The 10,835-nt window shown below is 39.4% G+C and overlaps 1 protein-coding gene across 2 annotated transcripts; it reads right to left on the bottom strand.

Moving 5' to 3' along the window:
• Positions 1–1,310: 1,310 nt before the first annotated feature.
• Positions 1,311–10,685, bottom strand: SLC35A5 (solute carrier family 35 member A5). Of its 2 annotated transcripts, none has more exons than XM_026044430.1 (6): positions 10,542–10,685; positions 9,649–9,747; positions 8,104–8,237; positions 6,624–6,691; positions 5,130–5,925; positions 1,311–3,972 (listed from the first exon to the last, which is right to left on the bottom strand). In XM_026044430.1, the coding sequence occupies exons 1-6, from the start codon at positions 10,669–10,671 to the stop codon at positions 3,904–3,906; spliced, it is 1,296 nt and encodes a 431-aa protein (XP_025900215.1). In that variant the 5' UTR covers positions 10,672–10,685; the 3' UTR covers positions 1,311–3,903. The 2 variants fall into 2 exon arrangements, with proteins under 2 accessions (XP_025900215.1, XP_025900216.1); XM_026044431.1 differs by lacking the exon at positions 10,542–10,685 and adding an exon at positions 8,441–8,501 and having other exon boundaries at positions 9,649–9,699.
• Between the last annotated feature and the right edge of the window lie 150 nt (positions 10,686–10,835).

Raw genomic sequence — 10,835 nt, 5'->3', positions numbered from 1 at the left:
GAAGGAAGGAAGGAAGATCTCTCCTCTGCAGAGGTTTCACAAACTACTTCCTCAAACCTGGAGGGAGGAATGTAGCTTTCCCAGCTGCTACTAAGTTCAAATATTTCTGAGTGTTCCCCAGCTAAGAAATGCTCCCCCTGCCAAATGTGTTTGCTAAAGACTGCATGGCAAAGCAGATGGTGAGTTCCAAAACTTTTCTTAAAAATAATTCCTTTTATCATCTGAGGAGAAAGAGAGTTTGGTTTCAGACATGCAGTACACCAACAACCAGACAGTAGGAACACTTACCCATTGCCACAGCAGTGCTTGCAGATCCTTACTTGCTTTCAGATAGTAGCTGATGTTGATGTTACTGCGAAAGGCAGGACACAGTTCTCRCTATTAAGGATTTTTTTTCTGGAAAATCCAACAGAATCTTCCAATCAGTAAGCAGGATAAGAATTGAAAAAAGGCCAGGTGTACTGCAGATCAGTCTCTTCCATCTCCCATTTCTCTTCAGGCAAACACTTGAATCAGAAATGTCAAATGTTCACACTGAATACTGGATTGGTGAGAGGTCTTTAGGGGTATGAGGCTGATTTCTACATTTTGGCTTTACAGAAGACAAAGCTCTCCGAGAAAGCTGATGTAAAAAGCTATTGCTCATGTAAAAGCAAAGCAATCTATATCTAACAGCTCTTTACACTCTTTTAGAAATACTTGCTGAAGTTGCTAACTATGATTGCAAGATAATGATCTCTGTCAAGTATATATTGCAAAGCTGCACGTAAAGCAAAACAAACAAACCAAAAACAACAAAAAAAAGTAAAAATGTCTTACCATACTTCAGGCTCTTAAAAGTCCAAGGAATTTTTTGTTGGTGGTGGAGAAGGGGAGGTGGGGAGCAGGGAGGGTCATTGAAGCTTCTTTTCCCCCCAAACAGGACATCATATGAGAAGACGTTAACATATTGTATGAGAACACAAGATCATATAAGAACATGTTTTTGCAATTTATATTTAGATATGCTGTGCTATCATTCCATACAGATCCAAAGAACTTGGATTCTTTTTGTTGAAATCAGCTGCTTTACAAGCACAATAAGATCAGCTGTAAATTTTTTTTGTCTCAACACTGCTTACAAAGTCATTTCATATAAACAACAATAGCAATTTCATTTTGTGTAAGTCTTCTTAAAATATGCTAGAAAAAGTTCACACTCCAAGGAAAAAAAAAGTTAGACATTAGAGCAATAATTTACATTCTTAGTTTATAAGCTGATAGTCATTGGCAACAACTGGAAACAGGCTGTCCCTCTTGACAGAACAGTGACAGGAGGTACATTCATTAAAATAGCTATAGCCATCAACACAGTCTGCATAAGCAAGCTCTTAGCACACAAGGCCTGGAAACAGGATGGCAAACTGGAACAGAGGAAGAACTGTCTTCAGTCCACAGAAAAAAATGCAGCAGTAGCTGATTACTATACAGTGTGGCATGAGGTTTTGAGACTCATTACATATCCTCTTAAGAATTCTTTGGACAATATCTTTCCACTAAAAAAAGACCCATTCATGGAGGGAGGAAATTACAAGCTAACATCCTTTCCACTATTTCAAGCGCAGAGGTTTTAAGAACTCATCAAGAAACAYTTTTTCTGCATCCCTATCCCCTTCCCCCTTCTCAAAATTCTCTGAATTATTTGGAATCTGTTTTTCATCTCACTCAAAAGCCAAACCAGCAAAAATCTCAATGGCTCCAAGATGACTGCACTTGATCCCCCATAAAATGCTCTCTCTTTCTCTCCCCTCCCTCATTACTCACTTTCTATCCCAAAGATGAGCGTAAAACTTCACCAGTCCTACCTGGTGAAGTGTCACCAAACAAAATTGCCACCTGCACCCTCTTGCTCATGCTCCTCAAGTTGTAGGCCCTCCAAGTGGCTATATGATACTTGTTTTCATATGGTGGCCCCAATTCTAGGAAGTCTCTACATACAGCCTTTAAAAAAAAATAAAGCAGCAGCCTATGGTGCCCTCAAACTGTATAATACACTCTTGTTTTATTCAGGCTCTTTCAAAGTTATGCCCAAGAAGTTGCATGTAAAACACACCATTTGCTACAAAGTCATTCCACGTTTCAATTTTCCAGTCACTGGGAAACAGGCAACAGCGTCATACTGAAAATTTGAGGAGAGCTAGTGGCTGAAGTCAGTGAAATCTGTTCTGCTTTCAGTCACAGCAAAGAAAATCAGAACGAAAAGGACTCCACAGGAGCCAGCACAGAGCGACACTGATGAAAATAGAACTAAGACTGTTCAGACCAAACTGGCACTCCAAAGATCTGCCTGTTTGAAGAATCAGTGTTCCATAAATCATCTGATTTATTATACTTTCTCAAGTGAAAATTTGCTAAGATGGATTCAGAAGGAATCTTACTTAACTCGGTTACCGTTATCTGAATTTGAAGTGCCAAAATGCCTTAAAACAGTCAATTTACCTCATTATTTAAAAAGTTAGTAGTACCATCTTAATTACTAGAAAAACAAAGACTTACTGTAATGTTTACACAATTTAAGATGCTGCAAAAACATTCATCAATCCTCATAGCTTTATCATCTGTACTTTATTAATCAAGTAATTGCTACAGGAAATTGCAGTTGACTTGGGATGCTTTACCGAAATTGGGGAAAACATGGGGTTAAAAAAACCCAAAGTCCTGGTGCTGTTCAAGTTACGCTGCATCAGCTTAATGTCCTAACCTAATGTCCTTTTCACCGCTCTCACACACCACCTGTTTCTTCCACTGTTGCTAGAATATTGACTGGCCAAGAAATTCTACAGCTTCTAAAGACTTTGGCTGCTGCAATCTCTTTTAATAGCCATAATATTGAAATATATTTTCAAGTAGCATTCACAGTCCAGACTGGTTAAATCACATTTTCATTTGCTTACAAACAAGTTGTAGCTGGATCTTAAGCTGATTTTTTTTTAAAATAAAATTCTGTATTTATAGACAGTGTAAAGTGTACTTTCAAAAGACTTCTAGGTAATCAAAACCAAGCAAACAACCAAACGCCATCAAAACACATTTCTCGCTGTGAAGTACAAAAAAAATTGCTGTTACACTTTTAGGGACAAACTGCAACCGCATCTCCAGAAAGAGCAAGAACGAAACTGTTTCACTTGAGAAACTATAAGAATCAGCTATGGTCTTGGAGTCTGCAGATTTATACACTCAGAACACTTGTCTTTCAGTTTGCAATGTCAGGCACAGCAGCAAACAAACAAATCTCTACTGTGATTAGACATCATATTTCATAAGCCTCCCAAGTTCTGTAATTCATTCAAGTAAGAAATTAATTCTGAGATCACCTCTCCATAAAACAAGCGAAGAAGATGCCACGTGCTCCAAAGTCCTGGAAAGTCGGGCTTATGCCACGCTTCTCCTCCCAAAGGGCTGTGAAAATGCTAAGGGGGCATCTCACGGAACACACAGGTTTTCAGGAGTAGGCTCCTCATTTTGGTCGTGAATGTATTTGGTCCAAGCAGAGTTACGAAGCACAGAGTACTTGGCTGCCAGCCATCAAGGTGAGAGAATGTTATCTTCAGGAGTGCCCTCCTAACACCACCTAAGTCACCCAAGGATCCAAGCCTTCTTTCTTTTTCTTTTTTACATCAGTTTTAAAACCCTGTTTATTTCAGCGTGTTTTTAAGTCACTTAAAGGACTGATGGAAAGAGGAAATACAGCTCTTCGGACATATGGCTCAAAGTAAGAGCTTGAATATTTTCCTCCTCCATCTCTGATATCCAACCCACAAATATTCTCCATTGTTTTGTAAGTAGATAAAAAAGGACCTTTCCCTGTGTTAAATAAACATTAATGTTCTCTGAGTAACAGTGCTCCCCCGAGTGAGCTCCGTGCTAGAGTGAGTCCTCATCTGTTTCAATGTCACTGCTTGGTTTGTTCAGTCTCTCAAATTCTTCTCCATCCTATATGAATCAGAAGCAAAAGGAAACAGTATGAGTGAACATCACCCTGTTACAAACACAAAAAATAAACCTAAAGAGGAGGCAGAGGAAGCAGATTGCTTTTAAGAAGTCTCTTCTATAAATACTACAATCTTGCAATTCAAACTTTTTGTAAGTATGTTAAAATCTTTCTTCAGGATATACATGGGATGCTTGTTGTGAACAGGTATTTGTAATACTTTTTAGTGACTTTCTTGCTGAAACAGCTTGTAGTCCATTCCTTCCCGGAAACCCCACTCACACTGAACTGCCTGTTTTTATTACAGCTGCTGAATTGCGAGTGTTAAAATATACAATGCCTGGTATACCAAAAATAGATGATATGTTATCTGCTGCTTGTTAAAAAACACTCTAAAAAAGCACCATAAGATAGTGCCAGGAAACATGATTTTCCCAACTAAATATTCCCTAGGATTAAATGAAGACAGCACTCTCTGCTGGTAGCAAACTATGTTTACAGAGCACATATGTACATGCAGACACACGCACAAACACACTACCCATCCCCTCTCAGACTGACTTCTTAGCTCAGTTGAAAGAGATGGTGAACAGCAAACCCAGGCATGTCCTAGTTGTTTTGATAACTGTTTGAAGAAGGGCAAAGACAATGCAAAGACCTAGAGGAAATGGCTCATAGGAACAATCATGTTAAAAATCTGTGTAAGAATTACCTTTTTGTCTTCACATATCATTGAATGTTAATACAGAAAGAATTTTAACATTAAATTTACTACCTTCTTTATGGTGTGTGCACAGCTATACAGATGAGATCTACTTCAGTATAATTAGTTCCTAGATTTCAGTTTTAATTCCTGGATGCCCAGTGCCAGTAGACGTTCCTTGATAAAAGTTTCAGGAGAAAATCTGTACTAAGCTGAAGTTGCTCACAAGATTGTCTACAGACACATCAAAAAAGCAGGGCTTAATTTAGGTGGAATGGAATGGAAGAAATGGAATATGCAAAGCAAAAAGCTATTATTTAAAAGATGTAACCAATATTGAGGAATTTGGGTATTTCAGTTCTGTCACGTGTGCAGCAGATTTTTCAAGCATTCCAAAGCATAAACAAAGGTGAAATACGAGAGGGAGCAGAGAAGACAAGTACTGAAAAGCCTTACCCCGCTTGACCTTTCCCACGTGTCTCCTTTGAAGAGTTTGCCCCTGTCCCGCAGAGCGGCGCATTCCAGGCCCCGCCGTTTGCTGGCATTGTAGATGAAGATGGAGAGAAGCACTATAGGGGCTTCCAAAAAGAACTCCAGGGAAGGCCTGAAGTCAAAGATGACGAAAGAGACCGCAGTGATGATCACAGTGGTGACCTGGGCAGTCATCACGTGGAACATGTTGTCGCGGAACTTCAAGATGAAGGCCACGGACAGCCCCAAGAAAGCAGTGACAAATATAAGAGCCACCGAGAAGATGTTGTGCCCGTAAAAGAAGCCACAGCTGCCTATCAGCCTCCGGTCCTTGGCCTGCAGCCCCAGCATGAGCCCATTGAACATCACCCCAAACACGTACAGCTTACTGTTCTGCACGAAGATGCTCTCACCAGCCTGGGCCCCGTCTTTCAGGATCTTCTCGTTGTAGATGTTAGCCAGGGCAGAAATGAAGCACTGCACTAGGATAAGCAGATGGCCCAGGCTCAGRCGGAGAGGTTTCAGTGCTCCTGCGACAGTAGTGGTGATGTTCCACTGAAATCTGGGGAGGAAGCTGGGTGCCTCACAGCTGCCCTTTTCCGGGCATGTTTCCTCAGGTGCAGCATAGAGAAGGCAATGGTTAGAAGGCCTAAAAAAGGCGCTGTGGTGGAATCCGTGCGTGGCTAAGCTGTGCTGGTGGCCTCCAGTCCCCAAAGTCAGGGCAACGATGGACAGGAATAAGATCACCAGAGATGCCCACTGTACCCAAGACAGCTGTCGCCTGGAGTAGACAAAAAAAAGCCACCACATTGGCAGAAATTAAATGACAGAAAAACAAACCCAATAAAACACACAAGAGACACCACACTACAGAAAACAAGAGGGAGACAAGCACAAAATAGCCTTTCTTCTTCAGTATCAACAATAAAATGCCAAAAAGCAGTGTGCTTCGCCCTAGACTACGGGGGCTCCAGCTTAGCAACTACAGAGTGAGGGCAGGAGAATTCTGTACAGAGAATTTAAGGAAGGACTTCCAAGTTCATGACAATTCCAGACACTGACTGCCCAACAAATAAATGCATCTCTTCTACATGGGAACAGAGTTTTGATGGATAAAAGGAAGTCAAAGACAAGTCACGCAATTTGCATTCAATTCAGAACCGCAACAGACTGAAAAGTAATATTTCACGAAACATGAGATGAATGTACAAATGAAGGTACCCAAACCTGATTCTTAACTCTGACCATCTAGTAATTAAATAATTATAATTTCAGTTTCTTTCCATTACAGATAACTGAATTTGGAGAGATGTAAGATACTATTTCCAGCACTTCCATACACAGAACAAAGTCATCTCTCCAAGCCAGTACGATCACAAGAAAACAGATTAGTCTCACTGATAAACAGAGAAAAATCCAGCATAATTTCTTCTCTAAAGATAGAATAATGAAATTTGACATTTACTAAGTACTACTTACTTTAGCACTATTCTGAAGAGAAGAGCCGTTGTTATAATGACAAAATTTGAGAAGAGTACAGCCATTGCCTATAAAGAAAAGCAGGGGAACAAAGTTACTCCAGATATAGGGTGAATATCAAAAGCCCATCTGCTCAGAAAATTCATTTTGCCAGGAATCACAGGGGAAAGGATCACCATGGAACAGAATTTTCTTCCTTACCCAAGTACTAAMAATGAACGAAATGAAGAAAATTCTAAAGCCCCTGTCTAATTTGGGAATAAGCCTATAATAATGATATTGTCATAACCCCTTGTCATGATCCCAAGCTGCAAACACCTTGAAACAGGGATTGTCTTTTTGGAATTTTGTATCAGCTGACAGGTATTTAGATATGTGATTTATCATTTACATTTGTTTCAGCATGATAATAACAAAAATCCAGCAAATCCTTACAAAGCATATCCAGACATACAAGCTGTGCTTTTTATCAAGAGATCACTTTAACCAGGCCAAATCAAATTGCTTCAAGAAAGCAATTGTGTTGATGTGGTCTTTCAAACATCACGCTTTGCTAATGCTATAGACATTATAGCTGAATTTTCTTCCCAAAGGAACAATAACACTGTCCATGTTATTTTAAAATGTCAAAATTGTTCATTTTAATCAGATTTTCCCAGCCAAGTTCTTTTCCAGACTCTCTTCTGTCCCTGCCAGAAATGTGCACCTATTTTAAAGCAAAAGTCTACAAAAACGTGAACAGAAATATTTATATTAATCTGTAATGCTAAACAGGGGTAGCCACAGTATTTTACAGTGAGCACTAATCATCTGTGTCCATTTAACTTGAAACAGATTTTGAACTAAAAAGAATCCCAATATTGAAAACAAAAAGCACCAACACTGCATTATTTCTTAAGAATATGTGTAAAACCATCCACAAAAGGCCAAACGTAGTTGCAGAAAGGATCAATTAAGTTTCATGTTTAAAGGTAACTAATAAATAAATGTAAACATTAGGGAGGGAGGAGGAGAGAAAGGTAAATGTTTGACTCCTATTAGGCTCACTTACATTGGGAGGTTGCCTTTGGAATTAGTGAGGAAAGAAAATAAGTCATCAAGTCATCACATGAAGTTACATAGAGACAGATGATAGTTGCACAGAAAGGTTCAACAAGATGGGTAAATGCATTGGAAAAGAAATAGAGGGACCAAAAAAAAAAAAAAAAGAAAACAATGAAAACGCCATAAGCTTCCCTAGTGCTTAAGGAATTCAGCCTATTGCTAAATCACTTAGGAATGAGAAATCCAAAGGTGACCCTCCCCTCCTGAGATCTGTAAAACAGAAATCAGCAGGCAGCAGAACGGAAAGGTCTAGCTGGTCAGATCAGTCATTTAGCTACAAAACTTGCTGTGCCTACTTTACAACTGCAGACTGTTGAAGGGCAATGTTATGACTCAGGTATTTGGAAGATATTTTATTCAGTATACATAGACTTACAGGTTGRAGGTAGGAGAGGACGTAGAAGACAATCAGGTTATCCAAAAAGTAAAGAAAGGCAGGAATTGACCATTTCATGGAATCACAAAAATTCTTCCAGGAGAGACATTCAAAGTGATGATCCAAACAACCCTCTGAAAGRCAAAGAAGTTAGACATCACTCTCATCACCGAAAGGCCATTCCAAACCCCTCATAACAGAACACATAACTATTCTGATTCTAGGAGCACTACTTGACTAAAAAAGCCCAGATACCACAGCCCTCTGGCAACATACAGGACAGATCCAAGGCAGAGCATACAGCCAGAGCAGCAAGTCAATCTCTGTGGGCATTTACCTCCTTCCTTCAGCAGAGAAACCACCAAGGAACCTTCTACCCCCATCAGAGTATTTGTTCACTGGGAACAAAAATGAGATCATCAATCATTCCTTAAGGGCCAGAAATCACCCCAAAAATTACCATGCAATAGATCATTACTATGTAAATTTCCGATAATCATCAATCATGTCTAGATCTGAAACAGTGACCCATACTACAGACCTGTTCATTCATTACCCAAAAGGCAACCAGTAACGTCAGAGACACCAAAATAAATCAGAAGTCAGTATTTATATCACACAGCACACAATCTAGGTCAAAGGAGAAGATATGCCAAGCACAAAGAAAGGACAAGGCACAAAGACTGCCATTTGCTTAGGTATTTAGAACACATAGCTTAAAAGTAAGGTTGTGTTAAACATTAGACTACCCTAGAGTCAATGACAAAGGAACTTTGTTAACAGAGACTTAAAACTACACAATTTATCTAATCCTCTTCTGGAATGTCAAGATATTGAGTTTACCAGAACTCAAGATGTCTAGAAAAAAGAAATAAAAACAAAAAACAAAAAAAAAAAAAAAAAGGATTTAAGAAAATGTGGACTCAACAGTAGTCAACACTGTAAATCATATTCACTCTTCTAACTGGTATCTGTCCTAAACATGAGAGAGAAAAGTTTCATTATTCTGCTGGAATCATGGCTGCTACATGGAGAAGAGGATGGAGCAGAGAAACCAGTAGCCAGTAAAGCCCAGCGCTGCTTTTGCTAAATAGACAGCAGTCCCAATATTTCTCTTCACAAAGTTACACTGAGTTGTAGCAGCAGTTTTGAAGAAAAACGACCAAAATGCCAGAAGATAAAGGCCTAGMGTTGGGACATTAAATAAAGTTCTGTCCAGTCCTTCTGCAAAGATGTCTTTGAGGGGATTCATGTCATCCTGGCCTAAGCAGGCATTAACTCTGAAAAAGTCAGGCTGTATCAGGAAGGTTGACTTCCTATTTCAGCTTTCTTGCTCCCATTTCAGCTATCATATATATGTAAAAACTATATATATTTAAATTAGTTATAATTTCACATGGAAGACATAATCCCAGCAAACATTACTAGCAGAACCTACTGCAAGCTACCCTAAGTGAATCTGTCACAGAAGGAAAAATAAAGCATTTGAAGAATAAGAAATCTGAAAGTCAGCATATTAGAATGATTTTACACACACGTGCTTACCTTTTTTCTTAACCCATAGTGCCAATATCACACACAGCACCAGTTTTACCACTTCAGAACATATGTTCACTGTCGTAGGAAGGTAATCGTATTTGTTATCTGTGGGATTCAATAAATTATAATGAATACACAATCAAATTCTGCATCTTGAATGCACAATTAAAGCAAGAAACCATTTCAACCCCTCCTGTTATACTTTTATCTACTTTCCAGAACAGGCCATGTCAGAGCTTAAATCTTTGATTAAAGATTTCTTTGATGATATGCAACTTCCTGAACATTGACCTTTTGAGGCTTGAAATTCTTTCCTGTTTGGTCTCAGTTTACAGTAGAACTGTTTGAAAGAGGCCAAGGGCACTGCAGTTCTAAAGGATTTTTTGAAAGCCAGTGCTTTTCCCAAAATAGCAATATGCTATTTTTTTCTCCATAAGGAAAAGGCTTTAATTCTTGTTTTAGACTTCTTTTTTTTTAATTAAGAATCACTTCACACACRCATTGCTAATACCTTCTGAAAGAAGGAGCAGTAACTTCAGGACAGTTACTGCATCCAGACTATTGCACCASTCTCCTCTGAATCTGCTGTGAAACGAACAGTCAAGATAAGCACCACTGACAGCGTTTACACAACAACCTCGTTTTTGTAAATGAGTTCCAAGGCAACCCACTGCCTGATGAAGATCCATGTGGAACAAGCAAGCACCTTGCAACTTCACGTCAGACTCAATGACAGCACAGGCGTTTCCACTATAGAAAAATCTCTCCCAGTTCAGATAATGGAAAAATTATGCTAATAGCTCTACAGGCATAGAATTAGACTGGGGGGCATCTCTTTTATCCCAAAGGTCAGCTCTTTCTCATGTGGGATACACTGCGTGTTCACTGCTCAACACCACCTTCATTAGCAGAATACTTCATCAGGAGGATTCGGCTCGAGCCCAGCGCAATAAACACCCCTCCCAGCAGGAAGGTGTGGATGGTTGTCCTGGAGCAAAACACACGTCGACTCCAGCACTTGGTCTCCATTCTGCTGCCCTGCTGTCAGCGCCCTTTGAACAACAAAAAGAAAAATGTGACGGAAACAGAACTTCCAGGAGCTGATGAGACAAGTTAAACGCATTTATTTGATTGGATTTTGTGTTATATAARAAAAATATATACTTTGCAAAACAGGGGGAGTGGAGTAGAAG

The sequence above is a fragment of the Nothoprocta perdicaria genome, unplaced genomic scaffold, assembly GCF_003342845.1.
Source record: "Nothoprocta perdicaria isolate Ctin4 unplaced genomic scaffold, notPer1 scaffold_362, whole genome shotgun sequence".
Classification (NCBI taxonomy): Eukaryota; Metazoa; Chordata; class Aves; order Tinamiformes; family Tinamidae; genus Nothoprocta; species Nothoprocta perdicaria.
Note: the sequence above shows the minus strand (reverse complement) of the source record. Positions and strands in the feature narration are given on the sequence as shown.